The sequence below is a fragment of the Ascoidea rubescens genome (genome assembly GCF_001661345.1).
Source record: "Ascoidea rubescens DSM 1968 unplaced genomic scaffold ASCRUscaffold_1, whole genome shotgun sequence".
NCBI classification, from domain to species: Eukaryota; Fungi; Ascomycota; class Saccharomycetes; order Ascoideales; family Ascoideaceae; genus Ascoidea; species Ascoidea rubescens.
This window is the reverse complement of record NW_017962913.1, coordinates 2,611,014-2,628,729: the sequence shown is the minus strand read 5'-3', so window position 1 is coordinate 2,628,729 and position 17,716 is coordinate 2,611,014. Positions and strand designations below refer to the sequence as shown.

The following is a 17,716-nucleotide window of genomic DNA, read 5'->3' as shown; positions in this document are numbered from 1 at the left end:
GTTCTGCTTCACCACACTTTCCAAACACTGCTATCGAACACACGGCAACTGGTATCCGAGCTCACTCCCGCTTCCAGAGGTAATGAGTACACCGTCTCACGTGCATTTATCAAACACAGAAGAGGCAGTGCGCCCGTCTTCTGCAGGGTCGGATAAGCGGTTTGGCGAGGAGAGATGAGTGTTTCCAGAAGATTCCATGGCGCATTTGCGGTTATGTGTTTGTGTGATCTGTCGGAGAAAATGTTCCATTGGATTCCACGCGTATGTATGCATGTGAGAGTGACTACATGTAATAGTGCGTAATCAAACATTTTGGGCACGTGTGGACACAAACACACTCTGCCGGACATAGACTAACTCCGCAGCGGACTTCTCAGGTCTTTCTGTTTCTGGATGTTTTCACAAAGGAAGCAGAAACAGACGAATTGGAGGAAGAGGAAGAAGCAGAAGAAGCAGAAGAAAGAGATGTGGAAGAGTCAGAGCACTCCTGTGTTTCCTTCAGATCAGACTTCTCCTTGACGATGGACTGGAGCTTGGATGCCGAATGAGAGCCCTTTTTTTTTGTATCCCCTCTGATATGCTTTATTGCGATAGAGATCATCTTTTGGAACCAGAATACATTTAAAATGTCCAATCCAATATTTAGTGCCATTACAAACACTCCTAAACTTCTTGAGATCAGATCAAGTTTCTCCCAATTAAAGCAAAAGTCCTCAATCACTTTATATGCTGCATAGAACCCCCATACTATTCTTACTGAAAAGAATGTCACAATTAATAATAACCCATTAATAATTTGAACTTTTAGAGGTACAAAATCACTAGGCAACTTGTTGACAAACCAGTTAATATTAACAAAAGGTGAGCTCAATTCGAAGATTAAAAACCTTGGAATCCAGTACATTAAAAAGGGTTTTAAAGTTGAGGTGAAAACGATTAATGAACTAACAGCATGCAATAGAAAACCAAAACCAAATAGTTTGAAATAAAAGATACACATAATTAGATCCCAAATAAAATATCCAATGGTTAAAGATGAAACTAATCCTGCATATGGTGTATAATTTGTAAATCGCTTTGCTTTCAAGTCAGGATCTTGAAACAAGGGCATAATAATTAGATTGGAGATTATACATTGAATCATGGAAACAAAATGAATGTCGAAATTCACTTTTGTCGATTTCTTTAGTTTTGTATAATTTTCCTTTAATAAATATTTTAGGATTATTGGTGATAAGTAAAAACAGATTGAATAAAACAAAACAGAAAACAATATCTCGTGGAGATGTAGTTTATAGTATTTTAAGGAATCTAAAGTATCTACTTCATTTGTTAATCCAACCTGCTGATACTGATTATAAAGTGGACTAAATTTTAGGAAATAATCCTCTTGATAATAATATTTAGGCATTATTGCTATTATTATTGCTATTAATGTGTATTATTGTTATTAACGTGTATTGTTTGGTGGGATTAGAATGGCAACTTGAATGAGCAGTTATCCTTTATCTTTTATTTTTGATTCTTTATCTTATATCTTACATGTCTAGATTGTATTCATATAGCCCCATGATTGATTTTATCTCATCTCATATCGCTTCTCCTTTCTGAGCCAACATTGTTGGGTAATCACGTTTCGTACGCGCTAAACGAGATCAATGCCCCAAAAATGCTACCAGAAGTGAATCATAAACAAATAAAAAAAAAGTAAATATTGCTGATCTGATGTGTTTATGTAATTATCACGTTTTCTTATGTAAGTATATCTTATGTTTTGTTATAATACTGTTGATATTAAATAATAACTGTTTTTAATGAATTATACTAATGAGAGAAATTTATATTTTTGATATGAAATTTTAATATAAAATGCTGTTTTATTGATGAATTGAAATTGAGGTAATACAATTAAAAAAACTGCTAGTGGGCCATTCTGGTAGTTTTTTTCTTTTCATTTAAAGTAACAGCGATAAAAGCTGTTTGAACTTGGGTAAAATTAATAAGAAAATATTTTTAATGGGCTAAAAGTGGGTAAAAAAAGGATAAAAATTGGTTTAAAATAATAAAATAATAAAATAATAAAATAAAACCTTCAATTACTTGTAATTACTTTTTAAATAAAATTTAAAAATCCAAAAATAAAGAATTAATTGAAATCGGCAAGTTAACTAAGCGTTCAATTTTATTTGTATTTAATTAAACTAAGTTAAGACAGTTACGTGTTGGATCAAATCAGAATATAATCAAGTAATTTATTCTTTCCTATTTCTATTTTTCTGTTTAGTTGTGACTACAATTAGATCACAATTTGACCACAATTTGATTGAAAATTGATTGAAAATTGATCAATGATTGCTCAATTAATTACAAAACTTGGTGACAATGTCTTTATAAAGTTCGCTTTATTCTAAAACTATATGAATATCTGATTATAAGATTGTATGGGCATATAGACATATGAGTACATGGCTATTTTATTATATGAATATATCCTTTATCACAATTAATGATACAGTATTGAACCGTAGGATTATACTGTGAAATATTATATTCTTTTCAGATTCTGGTTAATTATCTGTTTATTTATCAAAAAAACAACTGACTGATCTGCGGCTCGACGCATATCATGCATAACCGTTGAGAACAAAACGGTTTTTAACTTATTGTATCAATAAATTCTAATCTAAGATTTAACACTGAAAACAAAATCCCAAATGATAAATAGTGAGATAGTATTATGGTGTTAAAAGAAATGAAAAAAACAATAAATATTTGAATATTTATTGAAGCGCTTTATATAAACTCAATGAAAGTCATTAATAATATGGAATAACAAAAAATTGTTAGTATTCATCATTAATCAATTGATCTAATGATCTAATTTATGATCATTCTAGAGTTTTATGCACTAGATTACTAATAAAACAATTTCAAGTTTTGTTGTTGTTGGTTTTTTTTCTTTTGTTTTATTGCGGTTGTTTTTTTTTTTGATTAATTTGGTAGTATTTTAATATGATGGTTTATTAAACATTGTGTTATTTTTATTTAGACAACTAATAGATTAACAATAACATGTGTAAATTTTTAACCATTTTCAATCATTTTTAGACTTTCCATTAACTTATAGATCATTAAATGTTAATACACAGGTGCTAAGAATATTGAGCAACAACTTGACCTATTAGGGAAGAAATTGTTAACGAAGCCATTTAAAATGTAGATGTCTCAGCTTAGTGTTAGTTAGAGTTAGAGTTTTTGTTAATTTTAACAGCAGAAACCGTTTTTCCGTGTTAGAGAAGTGTATTTGAAAAACCTGAAAAAAAACCAGCCAGCTCAACCGCTCTCATTAAGTTTTGGCCAGTGGCATTATTTGGTAACAACCAAAGACAATTTTCCAGGGGTGAAAAAGTAACGATAGCCTGGAATGAGCTGATACTGCAATATACCATAGACCGTAGATATCCTATACTTATGCTGGATGGAGATGCTCTGGAAAAGGCGCCGGTGGCCAATCAGAGCTCAGGGCCTGTGGCTTCCCGAGCGTGAAAACGGTCTTTGTCGCCGGTAAGCCTTCAACGGTTCTTTCGTTGCCTCTTTGCCCACCACATGTCCCATAAAGGCGGGTTTTATGTTACTGCTTGTGGTGCCTCCCACACGCAGACCGTGGCCGCGGCATCTGTAGGTCCTGTTTGGTTGGGGGAGCTGAGTGGTTTTTCGATGCCGTGCCCGAACATTCACCAAGCACGATCATCAACACTACCACAGACAGCAATCTGAACTATGAGCTATGAGCTATGTGAGCTATGAAAGCTCTAAGTTATGGAGCTCTCCCAGAGTTCATCAAGTGTCCAATTAAGCAGTTGCGCAAGAACAGTAATGTCGTTTTGCTAACCTCTCAAAGCGCGCCTGTAAATGGGGTATTTTAGTCTCAACATTGGTCAAACTCAACCAACTCAAATCAGTCTTCATATGGCAAACTCTGAAAAGTAAGAGCAAACATAAGAAATCATGAGAAATAATAAGAACTTATATGCAAAATATGAACAGAATATAAACAAAATGTGAGCAAAATATGAGCAAAATATGGGATTATACACTTGAATCAAAGGTTGTAACTCAAAGGGAAGAAATGAATCTCTTTTTTTAAGATTTGCCAATCAGCTTTACTTTCTTTGAATCCCAATACTTTGTCATTTACATACATGTAAAGTATCTGAGACTTAATTGAATATTGAACCTCGTTATTAAGTTTAATTATTTTAATTTTAATTTTAATTTCATTTTCAGTCTCATTTTTAATAAAAAAGACAGTCTATAGAATATGAATAGGAATATTTTATTGCGATAGTTGAATATATATTTAACAAGTTTTCTCCTCTCCTGGAATTACTAATCCACTAATTTCTTTTGTTTCCTTTATATTTCTTTTCTTGGTTTTTAATTTTGAAATATCCTTATTGTACTTTTTGTTATATATTTACTATTATATATATAACCCACTCATTTAATCTACTACTGATATACTAATCATCTGCTTTATTCCTAATGGCTATGGGTTTATTCAAAATCAAAAATTCTAGAAGAAAAAGCTTCACATTAGACAGTGCTTCCAACTCGAATCCAAATCCAAATTCAAATGATAACACTATTAACGAAGTCGCCAGCCATTCCTCGTCCGAGAGATCAAAGGGCTCCTCGTCTCAAGACAGTAATAAAAAGGGTAAACTAGTCTACATGAATGGAAAATATTATAGAATGGTGCCAAAAGCTAAAAACATTCAAAGACCTGCAAAGAAAATTGAAAGTGAAGAAACTTTAGTTGAAACAAAACAGTTTGATAAATACCCAAATAAAGAACTATACCCAGTATCAAGAAAACTAACCAAACAATTATTAAAAAACGGCTCAATTAAATGGAAATGCTGCAAATGTGGTAATAACGACAACATCTTTGAATTAGATGAATACATTGAAAAGGATGATTTAGTTAGACCCTTTTTCCAATGGTGTGATAGCTTTTGTCCAAATTGTTTTCACAACTTTTGTTCAATTTGCATTGAAAATAAGCTTGTGGAATAATTTCTTTCAAAAATTGCACAAAAAACCAAAATTACATTAAATCAAATCAAATCAAATCATCTTTAATCTTCAATTTTCTTATTCCATCTCATTTTCATTATGTCATTCAGCCTGTATTATACTCACACCATCATTGTTACTCAGCTTCTCTTCCTGCATCATTTATAACTCCTTCTGCTAAACTCATTGATGATCCGCTGTTACTCTGTTTAATTGCTTTAGATCTTTTTCGTTATAGTGTATTGTTTATTATCTATTATCTAGTCAGTATCCTTTACTATTAATTGTTTGCCTCTTTATCTCTTACATATTGAATCCAACGTTCTTTCTCCATTATATCCTCTCCGGTCTCTATCCGCCGGTGCATATCCGAGCCCAATCCGCTCCATCGTTATCCGGTGCCCTTCCGGTATCGTCGCATCGGACCGAAGCTGCTTTTGCTGGTTTTCCACCTTCTGCTTCAATTTGTTCTAACTGATTTTGCTATATATATAGACCCTCCTTTCCCCCTTTTCTTCTTTTCCTTTTCTTTCTTTTCTTTTCTTTTATCAATTCATCCTTTTCTTTTCTTTTAATTCAATCTATATTTCATAAAATATTCATTCAATCACTTAACAAACTCAACTCAATCCAAATTAATTTAACTAAATTAACTAAATAAATTAACTAAATCGTTATTCATTTAATTGAATCATTTAAATTGACAAAACCTCCTTCCTTTTACTTTTACTTTTTTTTCCCCTTTCTTATTGAATCTTTATTGAATCTTTATCAATTCTTTATCAATTCTTTATCAATTCTTTATCAATTCTTTATTAAATCTTTTATTTGATCCAAAATGTACCAAAAAAATTCATTTAAACTTATTCTCTCTCTTTCAATCCTCAATTTAGCTTCTCTTTCTTTAAGCGCTTATATTCCTTCTGATCCTTGGTCAACTTTAACTCCTTCGTCAACTTTAAAAAACGGCATTGTAGATTATTCTTCAACTTTTGGTATAGCTGTGGTTCCTATTCAAACCCCATCCTCTTGTCATGCTGTTTCGGCTTTAAATAAAAGAAACGTCTTGGTCTCCCAAATTGACGATGGTCAAATTCAGGCTACAACTGAAACGCCCAACGATTCTTCTCTTTCTACCTCAACCGCCGTCACTCAATCACACTCAATTCCCATTGTCCTCATTTCTCAAATCTCTGATGGTCAAATTCAAGCTACTACTGAAACATCTTCATTATCAGTGTCTTCTGTTGCTTCACTTCCTCAAATTTCTTCAATTTCTGAAATTCCTCAAGTTTCTTCTTATTCTCAGGTTTCTGAATCAACAACAACCCAACAATATCCTCAAAGCTCATCTCATGATTTTTCAAGCTCCGAAACCTCTTTACTGTTCTCAACAACTTCCACTACAACCATCTGTTCCACAACTACCCTTGCTCCAAATACTCCACACCCAGTCGCTTGTTTAACTGATTCAACTCTTGCACTAAATTTAAAAGATTCGGTTTTAATTGACGCCTTTGGTAGAATAGGTTCAATCGTCTCAAATAGACAATTCCAATTTGATGGTCCACCTCCACAAGCTGGTACCATTTTTGCCGCTGGTTGGAGCATCACTTCAGATGGTTATTTGGCTCTTGGTGACTCAGCTATTTTTTATCAATGTTTATCTGGTAATTTTTATAATTTATATGATGAATCTATCGGTACTCAATGCACAGAAATTAATCTCAAAATCATTGATCTTGTCAACTGTGATTAAATTAATATCTGCTATTCAATTCATAAATTAAAAAAACAAAAACAACAACCTACATTACCATCATTATCACTAGTATCATTATTATCATAAATATCATTATTTCAATTCATCTCTGCTTTTTAAATCTTTATTGATTTTTTTTTTCACTTTTTTATCTCTCTATTTGCACTACTATACTATCATTACACTTTTACTATATCACTTTTCGGGTTAGGTTATTGGCATGCATTATTATATTTCTATTATTATTATTATTATTATTATTATTATTATTATTATTATATTTCTATTATCGCATTTCTATTATTATGTTTTTAGAATATTTTCAACTATTTTTGGGTCTTCCCTCATTATCATTTTTATACTTTTATTCTTAAATCCATTTCTTATATATATATATATTAACTCAAAAATAAATTCTATTTCTTAAAGATTTATATCACCTTATACAAGACAAAGTTTTCATGATAATCTTCTCTAATGTTATCAAATATTTTTGCAATAAATTTTTTCTCGATCTTCAACTCTTTAATTAATTCACTTTCTTCAATCTCTCTTTGATATGTTTTTAAAACATTTTCATTTTCTGGTTTTTGTTTCAAAATCAAATTGTCTTTAAACTCTTTGACTTTCTTAAGACAATCATTATTGCAACTTTTAAGCTTATTAATATTTTTTCTAAACTTGCTGCTTATCTTGCTATCATAATTGATAAGTAACTTATTCACATCATTTAAAAGTTCAATTGATGTTATTAATAAATGATTGTCTTTCCAGTTGATTAATTCATGTTTTTCTTTAGAAAAACTCTCTTTAATCATTTTGAAAATTCTTTCATTAGAATATATTTCTTCAAGTTGATTCAAGTAAATCTTATCCTTTTGAATTATAAATTTGCACAACAAATATATAACTTGAAAACCAATTTTTTCAACTTCAGTTAATCCAAGTTTCTCAATTTTGTCTTCATATAATGTTTCATACTTCTTAAAACACTCGTTGACTTCCCCAATTGATTTTTCATTATTATAAATTAAAACGGTTTTGAATAAATTCAACTTTATGAAATCAGAAGAATTTTTCTCGTTCCTCTTGGAAAAAAATTCCAAATTTTCACTTATATTATTCAATTCCTCACTGAATCCAAATTCCCATATTGTTGTAAAATCTCTGTTATCAAAAAATTCTGTATTCTCTATTTCTAAATATTTTTTATTCAACTGTATTAAATCTTTTTTAAAATCGTTGATTGAACTTTTATTAATTTTATTAAATGTGAATCTTTCAAATAAAGCCAAGTATCTTGAAGATGAGTTTTTAAGTCTATTAACAAATAAAATCATATCTTCAATTTGAGAAAATGATTTCTTAGCATAAGATTGCTCGAGATAATAATTTAAATAATCAAATTGATTTTCTTGACTGTAAAACTTACTGTTATCCTTAAAGAAATCTCTAATTAAAAAATAATTTGATCTTGGAAATGTTGACGATAACTTGTTGAAAATATAATAATCTAATGTATCATGTTGCATTGATTTAATTGATGATGTTTTGAAAATACCAATTGCACTTTTGAATAAATTCAACTGTCTGTAAAGAACAACCAACCACAATTTTAAATGAAATTCATGTTTATCTGATTCAAGAAGATATTCTAGTATAACAATGGAACTTAAAATCGTTTTATCATCGTTTGTGTTATTGTTTAGATATATTTGCAAGTTTAAAAATAGAAATTCATCGGCAATAAAGTAATCAGTCTCAAGTTTTTCATTCAATAATACTTTAGATGAATTGTAATAATTGATATTATCACTTAAGAATTTTTCTTTAAATTCATTATCATTAGATTGTGATAGTAATTTATCTTTATTAAAATATGCTTTAAATTTTTGTAAATTAACTAACCAAGTGATTTGATTTAAAGTTGGTTTTTTATTTTTTTTGAGCAAATCTTCAATTTTTAATAGTTTATATTGGTCTTGATTCAAAAACTTGAAAATTTTTTCTTGATTAAAAGATTTACTATTAAAAAATGATCTCAAATCATAAAAGCAACAATTTTTAACAGCAAATTTTAAGAGATAATTTTCATAAGGTTGAAAATTATTATTGTTATTGTTTTGCAAATCATTATCAAGCATATAAATTTGAATTAATTTAATATTTCTTGAATTTTTGTTTTTAGTTTCAAATTTTTTAACTAAATCGGTAAATTGATCTAATTTATTTAGTTGAATTGATGAATTATAGAAATATATCCAAGTATCATAATCGTCGAAATTTTCATTTATAATCAAGTTGGTACAAAATTCAAATAATTTTGAATTTTCATTTAAAATTGAGAGGGAATTTAGGTAAATGATTTGTAGATTCAAGTCTAACTTTGATTTTGATTTAAAAACATCAATAACGTGAACGATTTCTTTGTTTTGATTAGATTGTTTTAATAATGAGACTTGAATAAATAATTCTTGGGTTGTAGTTAAGGGTTTGATTGAATCAATTAGCTTCAAACCTAATTTTGGGAATAAGTTTTTCTCAAAAGGTGTAGCATCTTTTAAATTTGATACCAAGTAGTAATTGAAACAAGAGTTTAAGATCAAATCTCTTTTTATAGTCTTTTGAATGTTAATTTTTTGCAAATAAGCGCTTGATTTTTGTAGGTTTCTGATATTTAATTCTTGGAGGTTGATTTCGTTCCATTCATTGATCAAGTCGAAATTATTGGGAAAATTTTTGACAGCATTTTCAAAGATTTGATTTGATTCTTTTATTAGATTTGAATTTTTAAAAAAGTTGTGTAGAAATTTGATTGTTTTAATATTATTAGGATTAGAGTTCATTATGTCAATAGCCATTTTAATGGCTTCGTCTTTTTTACCTAGTAAGTAAATAATGTAAGAGTTGATTGACATGTAATAAGTATTTTGGGGACTCTTTTTCAAGAGTTTTGTTATCAATTGATGAGCATTTTTAAAAGCACCACTTTCAACGGCTTGAAAGACAGCTTGTTCTTTTGAATTAGAGGACATTTTGTAGTAGGAAAGCAATGAGAAACAAGCAATGAGTCCTAAAAAATATATAAAAAACAGTTTGAATTGGGTGAATTGGGTAAATTGGGTGAATTTGAAGGAGATAAATGTTTAGTTTAATTTCAACCACTCAACTCAATTGAAATTAAAGTAGAAAATTGAATAAAATTTTTCGGATTTAAACCGTAAACCACGTGATGAAAAAGTTGAAAAAAAAACAAATAATTTTTTATAAAATTGTTTAAAATAGAAATTGAAGATTGGAGAATAATAGTAACTAGAGAATTAGAATAACAGAATAACAAAAAGAAACCGATAATAGAAGATAGAGAATAGAGGATAGAGAATAAACAATAAACAATAAACAATAGGCAATAGACAATGGATGAAACAGAAAGAGAAGCCTCTCGTTTGTGGAGAGTTTATAAAACCGTGAAGGAAATGGTGAGAGATAGAGGATATAATATATCAAGAGAAGAAATTGAGATTAGTTTAGATGAGTTTAAGAGAAATGTTTGTGATAGTATGGGAAAGCCTCAAAGGAAACAGATGTGTTTTCAAGCTTTTCCAGCAGATGAAGCATTGTCCAAGTTTAATGATTTAGGATCTTTGTGGGTTGAATTTTCGGAAGAGCCAAATGTGAGTGTTAAAGAGATACGAGAGTTGTGTAGTCATTTGGTGGAAAAAAATTTTTCAACTGGGATATTTGTTTATCAAAATGGGATTACGCCATCAGCATTGAAGTTTTTTCCCAATGCTGCACCAGCAGTTATTGAGAAATTTATGGAAAAGGAATTGATTGTTAATATTACCCATCATGAGTTGGTTCCAAAGCATATCAAGTTGTCGAACGAGGAAAAAAAGGAATTGTTGGAGAGATATCGATTGAAAGAGAATCAATTACCAAGAATACAAAAGGAGGATCCAGTTGCGCGTTATTTGGGATTGAAACGAGGGCAAGTGGTTAAGATCATCAGAAGAAGTGAAACAGCAGGACGATATGCCAGTTATAGAATATGTTTTTGAGTATATATGCAGGTGTATGATTACGTCTATATATGAATGTATATGTGTGATTATATATAGAAGAGGATTGGATATGAAGGATGTATTATTTACTTATTTCTGAACATTAGAACCGAATCTTGAATACCAGTCCACCAAGTCAAATTGTTTCGGTCGTTGGTATTATGGTTGTTCAATAGGGATAAATGAAAATCCGGAGAGACTTGGATTGCATTTTTGCCTAAATAAACGGGGGCTATTGTTATAATTAAAGAGTTGATTAGGTTGAAGTTGTAGGATAGAAGGTTGTTTATCACGAAAGCACCGCCTTCGATCATGATGCTATTTATATGATAATGATTTTTCAAAAGAGAGAAAAGATGGGGCCAATCAAATAGCTCTATGTTATTAGAGTATTTGACTTTAGTTGTGTTGATTGGGATTATTGTGGGACCTGAGTGTGAATTGTTCAACTGATCAATATCGGATTTGAGATTGAGATAGGTTAGCATCGACACTATAATGTAAGGCGACAATCCCATGTTTTTGGAGGCCAACTGGTTTAGATTTGAGAAATTGTAGTTGTTTGCAGCACAGGATTTCATATTGGGGTCGATTATAATAGGTCTGATAGGGTGGACATTTTCCGGATTATATCGACAGTTTAAAGAAGGATTGTCTGTTAGAAAGGTGTTAATTCCGATAAGAATTGCATCGTGATTGTATCGCAAGTAGTGTGTCATCGTTTTTGTCTGCAAATGAGACAATTTGGTTTGAGTTCCTTCTCCTAATGAGATTCGAGAGTCTAATGATTGAGCAAACGTTAGTGTGATGAAAGGCAATGGTCTATTATTATCGTCGAGAATTTCATCGCCTTCACTCCCACAGTTATTATTAGCATTGTGATGAGAAATATCTGTTGGCAAATAAGGATCGATAGCCTCTTTCAAAGATTCTGGTAATGGAATTAGCTCAGACATGTTTTGATATATCTGTATTGGATCAAACCAGTGCAGGGCAGTGTTTTGGGTGTAGTTGATAAAAACAAATGTAAACAGTTAAAGAAATAACTGACGTATTTTAGCGAATGGATTTTTCCGAGAGAGGAAAAAGCCAAACATTACGTAATGTCTTATTATATTGTGTTTTCTTAAACGGCCAGTGGTTTGGTGGAAAGTTTCGCCCGCGTTTCTCGTTTGTAGTCCCGTGTTTTGGCGCGGATTTGACTGGAGGGGTCTGTTTCAGAACCGGCCGAAAAGGCAAATCAGAACTGTGTCAGGGCAATATTACAGCATCACAGGATCACTCAATCCAGATCCTGGAAAAAGAAACCATGGAAACGCCTTCAATCTCAGATTTCAGATCTCAGATCTCCATTCAAAAAGCAATGATAAAGCAGCAACATGAACAATAAAACAAATCCAACAAAACAAAACGCTATCCTGAAATAAGACGATAAAATGGTGCAAAGAAAACAAGAAACACTCTGAAACAACATAATTACAAACAAAAAACCTCAAACGAAGCCAGTCGACAGACAAGACTCAAAACCGTCTTTTCGCATTTGTGACCACTTTGCATTGTCGTATATTCGCTATGTTCGGCGGTTGCTTTGAGGTGGGCTATTTCTGATTTCTGCCTGCTTACAATCATTCATTTTGCTGCCAAATCTGCTGATGGGTAAATGAGATCAATGTTATGCTCTCTCAGAGGCCCACGGAACCGGCTGTTCGCGCACCGTTTGCTCTGGTTCTGTGCTGGATGTGTAGCAGGGGAAGATAGAGTTCTGGCCTTGCAAACAAAGACGCTGTTCATTGCGGTGTTCTTAGAGGGTCTTGGAGGGTCTTGGCTTCCAACGCGCACCAGATGACGAAGCATAGCTGGGTGGGTGGAATGAGCCCAGCGAAATCACCGCTTTCAGTTCTACCACAGACGTCTCGGCTTGCCCCCGCGGCAAAGCCACGAGCACCAGCGCTCCCACCATTCTCGACAGCACAGACACCACCGTCAGCACCAGCAGCTTCAAGACCATTTAAGAGCGGCTTGAGCGCGGTCCAAGCGCCTGTCCGATCACAGACCGTGTTTGTTGAGGCTGTGTTGAACTTTTGCGACCACGCAGGTCCACGCGTTCCCAGGCGTATTCTCTGCATGGGCGCGGATACGCTGCTGTTTCACAGGCCAATCCGCAAGCCAACGCTGTGAGAGGTAGTCTTCAAAGCTTGGAAGTCTTGGAGCATTTCTTGGAGTTTTTCAGAGGTAAACACTGCGGTGCGTTTTCTTCTATTTATAAAAGTGCTGCATTTATCCCAGATTTTCTCTTCCTTCTTCTTCTTCTCTCCCACTAACCAAGCCCTGCCGCTGGATAATTTTTGTATTTATATCCTCCATCTCCTTGTTGTTTTCACAGCCAACCATTGTCCTTCTTTTTAAACCTTTCTGGCCTCAGATTCTCTTCCGCTCACTTATATTATAATCGTTTTTATTTTGGTTATATTCAAGCATCTCTTAATCTACTACTCGTTTATCTTTTCTTACTCTCTCTGATAAGACTAATATAATAATAATAATATCTTTTATTTCTCTTTACTTAAAATCTATCCACCTATAATCCAACTTTACTTTAAATTTCTACCAAAATGAAAGGTTTCTTCTACTCATTGGCTTTATTAGCCTTCACTAAATTCGTCCAATCCGCTGATTTGCCTGCTATTGAAGTCAAAGGTAACGCCTTCTGGGATACTGAAAATAACCAAAGATTCTACATCAGAGGTGTTGATTATCAACCTGGTGGTCCCTCTAACTTAATTGATCCCTTGGCCGATAAAGAAGTCTGCGAAAGAGACATCAAATTATTTGAAGAATTGGGTATCAACACAATCAGAATTTATTCCGTAGACTCAACTCAAGACCACGATTACTGCATGAATTTATTAACCAAAGCCGGTATCTATTTAGTTCTTGACTTAAACTTGCCTGGTGTCTCCTTAAATAGAGAATCATCAAGAATTGAATGTTCTTATAACCAATACTACTTAAGAGAATTATTTGGTACCATTGATGCCTTCAGTTCCTACACAAACGTTTTAGGTTACTTTGCCGCCAATGAAGTTATCAACGATGACGAAACTACAAATACTGCTCCTTATATCAAAGCCGTTGTCAGAGACTTGAAAAACTACATGAAATCAAGAAAATATCGTCAAGTTCCTGTAGGTTACTCTGCCGCCGATGTTGAAGAAAACAGAGAAGAAGTTGCCGCTTACTTTAACTGTGGTACTGATGAAATGGCAAGATCCGATTTCCTTGGTATTAACGATTACTCGTGGTGTGGTGAATCAACCTTTAAAAAGTCTGGCTGGGATAAAAAAGTTAAAATGTACGAAAACTACTCCATTCCAATCTTCCTCTCGGAATTCGGTTGTAATGAAGTCAAAGAATCAAGACCCTTCAATGAAATTGAAGCTCTTTACTCTAAAGATATGACTCATGTTTTCTCTGGTGGTTTAGTTTACGAATACTCAATGGAAGACAATAACTATGGTTTAGTTGAAATTAATGATGATGAATCTATCAAGAAATTGTCCGATTTCGAAAATCTCAAGAAAATGTACGCCTCTGTCTCTAACCCATCCGGCGATGGTGGATACACTGAATCAAACAATATCTCCACCTGTCCTTCTTCCTCTACCAACTGGGAACCAAGTGCCAGAGGCTCTTTGCCTGACATGCCAGAAGGTGCTGAAGATTACTTGAAAAATGGTGCTGGTGAAGTTTTTGGTTTTGACTTGGAAAACTCTCAATGGATGTGTTATGAAGGTGCTGACGCCGATGCCTCTGCCGCCTATATAGATGGTGTTACCGGTGGTGCTGGCTCATCCACAAGACGTTCTTCCTCAAGATCCTCTTCTGGTTCAAGTTCTGCCGCTGACTCAGATGATGAAACTTCTTCAGTTTCAACCTCTTCCGCTGATGCTGCTTCAAACCTCTACAACCCTGTTAGAAACTTGCTAAACAACCACAACTATGATGCCTCAATCACTGTATCTGTAATAGGTTTCATCTCAGCTTTAACTTATATTTCTTTGATGTTATAATTAGAAATTGCCTTTTTCTTAAACTATTAGATTCAAAGTATCATTATTTTCAATTTCAAATTTGAAATCAAATAATTTAACATGATTTTTTAAAAAAAAATTATCATTGTTTTTTTTTTGTTTTTTTTTTTACTTTTTTTGGCTTTTATTTCTTTTGTTATCTCTCTAACTTTTTTATTCATTTTTAAAAACTTAAATTTTTTAAATATTTACTATGCTATTTTTATTTTCTCATTCAATTTACTTTTTTGGTTTATTTTTTTATCAACCCTTCAATTTTTCACTTTTGGAATATATATGTATTAGTTGTATCTTATATTTAATCAATCTTTTCTTCATTAACTTTCTCGCTTTGTTTCTTGTATCTAAATCTACTAAAATTAACGCATTTCTACCATTCTCCCCACTCAAAATATTTGCTTCAATTAATGATTTATTAATTTGTATATAATATAGGAATCATCAAAATGAAAATTAATACTGCCCAATCGGCGTGTCGTTTTCCACTCACAACCCAAAAAATTAATCCCCCAATGCAAAATCAATTCACTTTGTACTCACCTCTTGTTTCTTTCACTTCTTTGTAAAAACTTAGAATTCAAACTGGTTATGACCTTTGCAGTTCCATTTCTATTCAAATTTGACAAAATATCATTTTCTGTTCGACTTTTCCTATTATACCCACTAGGCCTTACCCCAACTGTACTACTGCTACCATAACTGTTATCATCAATATAGTTTTTTCCAAAATAGCCATTATTGTCATTACTTGTCAGCGTATAATCCCCTGTTTGAGTCGATGGATCTAGTGTTTGGTATCCAACTGCTGCTTCTGCAGCTGCTTTGATATTATTCGACACCGCCTGTGTCTGTGAATTAGACGCTGTGGCTTTATTGTATGAGATATTTGAAGCAGATTTGCTATGGCGTGGACTCCTCAACGTAGTTCTTGTTGCTCCATGTCTTTGAGTATTGGCAGAGGCTGGTCGTGAACTTGAGGGTGTCTTTTGCTTACCAACCTCAAATGGGTTATGCTGCGATAAAACAGGAGAGCATGGAACTGACTTGGATGAGTTTAGTAGTTTTGCTGTAGAAGCCGGTAAACCATAGGTCAATTTCCCAGGTTTCGATAATGGCTTATTGTGAGAATGTCTATGGTCAATTGAAACCCTTGAATTAATTTTTGTAGCCAACATTCTCTCTGGTTTTGAAGTTCCATAATCTGATTTCCTCTTCATATTATGAATTACTGATGATGATGATGATGATCTTAAATGAAACTTCGATTGTTTAGGACTCGTAATAGATTGTTTTTCACTCACTTGCAGCTTTGAGACTAGATAAGAATAATCCAACATATCTGAGCTTTTAGATGATCTCTTTGATTCAGGATAAGTCAAATTAATATTTGTTGAGCTTAAACTACTTTTATGATTTATTAAAGCAGGTGAATTGTCATGATTAATAAAAGCAGAAATTGAGTGGTCCCCATTTTTATAAAAATTACTAAGATTATTAGTGCTGTTATTTTTGATTTTAGTAATGATAACATCATCATTCCTGTTGTTATTGTTATTGCTATTTTGATAACGATTATTACTATTATTGTTATTATTATTATTATTATTATTATTATCAAGATTGTAATTTGTTGCCAATAAAGCAGCATTAAGTGCAGCTTCAGTGCCAGTTTTCATACCAGTAGAAGCTGGTGGGTCATTTTCAATCATAATGTTCATATTACGATTTTGAAAGCTAATTCTTGATTCTAATAAACATGTTGTCCAAGGGTTAGTTTCGAATTTTGAAACTTCAAATAATAAAGCTTGATGAGAAGATTCTATCGCAAATATCCCAATATTACTTGTAACCTGGTTTGTTCTTTTATCAAATATTATTTCTTTGACTCTAATCAGAGGGTTTGATAAATCAATTTCAGTTTTTAAAGAATATAAATTGGCCGCAGAATTGTATAAAGAAGTGCTAGATGAGTTTGATTTTCTAGTTAGCAACAAAACTCTGCCAAAAGTGGTAACCATCATAATCCTAGTTTCTTTTTCTTCTGGTAAATTATTAACAGAAAATGGCTTACTTAAAAATTTTTTAAAAAGAGTTGAACCCTTTGAATGGTATTGTGTGTCATCATTTTTAATTTCATCATTTTTTTCTTCGTTCTTGGGACCATTAAAGTGTTTAATTGCTTTATCTAATTTTCTTGATTCTTCATTCAATAGGCTAATTTGTTTTGGATCATTGAGTGAGCTTCTTCTCAAACCTGATGAAGAACCGTTAGCAACTTGAGTTAATAAACTGAAACCTGAACTTGTGTTGAAAAAAGTTGAATTCTTTTTCCCATTATAGTAAAGCGGTGAATTAGCTAGCATGCCTTTATATTTTTTTTCAAAGGTTTCAACGGAAAGAGCGTGAAATAAAACATTATCTACCTTAAGAACTCTTTCATCAGGATGTTTTAAAAAATTTGCCCAGAATATATCAATTGAATTCATCGGTTCAACGGTATCTGAAGTGAAAATTAAAGAAACGGATGATTCAGATGAATTCAGAGTAATGGAAGATACCTCAGGAGCTATAAATAATTTAAGTTGATTGTTTGAGCTATTATTTGTATTATATTTGACTTCTTTAAAATCATTTTCGGAAGTGTCATTATTATTGTTATTAATATATTTTTTGGGAGAATATTGTTTATTTTGTGAAAGAAAATTGGTAGTTATGGCTGG

General features: G+C 32.3%; 9 protein-coding genes across 9 annotated transcripts; 4 read left to right on the top strand and 5 right to left on the bottom strand.

The window, feature by feature from the left end:
* Window positions 1–373: 373 nt before the first annotated feature.
* Window positions 374–1,411, bottom strand: ASCRUDRAFT_6124 (TLC domain-containing protein; the record flags this gene model as incomplete). Its single annotated transcript, XM_020191271.1, has 1 exon — window positions 374–1,411. One exon carries the CDS (start codon window positions 1,409–1,411, stop codon window positions 374–376), a length of 1,038 nt encoding a protein of 345 aa, XP_020050585.1.
* A 3,134-nt stretch (window positions 1,412–4,545) lies between these two features.
* Window positions 4,546–5,079, top strand: ASCRUDRAFT_6123 (uncharacterized protein; the record flags this gene model as incomplete). Its single annotated transcript, XM_020191270.1, has 1 exon — window positions 4,546–5,079. One exon carries the CDS (start codon window positions 4,546–4,548, stop codon window positions 5,077–5,079), a length of 534 nt encoding a protein of 177 aa, XP_020050584.1.
* An 889-nt stretch (window positions 5,080–5,968) lies between these two features.
* On the top strand, window positions 5,969–6,832 carry ASCRUDRAFT_23994 (uncharacterized protein; the record flags this gene model as incomplete). The annotated part of the gene is made up of 1 exon (XM_020189820.1): window positions 5,969–6,832. A coding segment is annotated over one exon (864 nt), but the record flags the coding sequence as incomplete, so codon positions are not given.
* Window positions 6,833–7,272: 440 nt separating this feature from the next.
* On the bottom strand, window positions 7,273–9,876 carry MDM20 (Mdm20p; the record flags this gene model as incomplete). The annotated part of the gene is made up of 1 exon (XM_020191509.1): window positions 7,273–9,876. One exon carries the CDS (start codon window positions 9,874–9,876, stop codon window positions 7,273–7,275), a length of 2,604 nt encoding a protein of 867 aa, XP_020050582.1.
* A 381-nt stretch (window positions 9,877–10,257) lies between these two features.
* RPB5 (DNA-directed RNA polymerase core subunit RPB5) lies at window positions 10,258–10,902 on the top strand (the record flags this gene model as incomplete). The annotated part of the gene is made up of 1 exon (XM_020190239.1): window positions 10,258–10,902. One exon carries the CDS (start codon window positions 10,258–10,260, stop codon window positions 10,900–10,902), a length of 645 nt encoding a protein of 214 aa, XP_020050581.1.
* An 89-nt stretch (window positions 10,903–10,991) lies between these two features.
* Window positions 10,992–11,861, bottom strand: RIB7 (2,5-diamino-6-(ribosylamino)-4(3H)-pyrimidinone 5'-phosphate reductase; the record flags this gene model as incomplete). Its single annotated transcript, XM_020194346.1, has 1 exon — window positions 10,992–11,861. One exon carries the CDS (start codon window positions 11,859–11,861, stop codon window positions 10,992–10,994), a length of 870 nt encoding a protein of 289 aa, XP_020050580.1.
* A 391-nt stretch (window positions 11,862–12,252) lies between these two features.
* ASCRUDRAFT_73931 (uncharacterized protein) lies at window positions 12,253–12,738 on the bottom strand. The gene has a single exon (XM_020192487.1). It carries the CDS (start codon window positions 12,694–12,696, stop codon window positions 12,535–12,537), a length of 162 nt encoding a protein of 53 aa, XP_020050579.1. The 5' UTR covers window positions 12,697–12,738; the 3' UTR covers window positions 12,253–12,534.
* ASCRUDRAFT_68272 (uncharacterized protein) lies at window positions 12,693–13,031 on the bottom strand (the record flags this gene model as incomplete). Its single annotated transcript, XM_020191508.1, has 1 exon — window positions 12,693–13,031. The coding sequence occupies one exon, from the start codon at window positions 13,029–13,031 to the stop codon at window positions 12,693–12,695; it is 339 nt and encodes a 112-aa protein (XP_020050578.1).
* Window positions 13,032–13,517: 486 nt separating this feature from the next.
* ASCRUDRAFT_29430 (glycoside hydrolase family 72 protein) lies at window positions 13,518–14,975 on the top strand (the record flags this gene model as incomplete). The annotated part of the gene is made up of 1 exon (XM_020190115.1): window positions 13,518–14,975. The coding sequence occupies one exon, from the start codon at window positions 13,518–13,520 to the stop codon at window positions 14,973–14,975; it is 1,458 nt and encodes a 485-aa protein (XP_020050577.1).
* Between the last annotated feature and the right edge of the window lie 2,741 nt (window positions 14,976–17,716).

Excerpts from the sequence above, each read along its gene's own strand:
- ASCRUDRAFT_73931 (XM_020192487.1), bottom strand. The coding sequence starts at position 12,696 with ATGAACAGCGTCTTTGTTTGCAAGGCCAGAACTCTATCTTCCCCTGCT.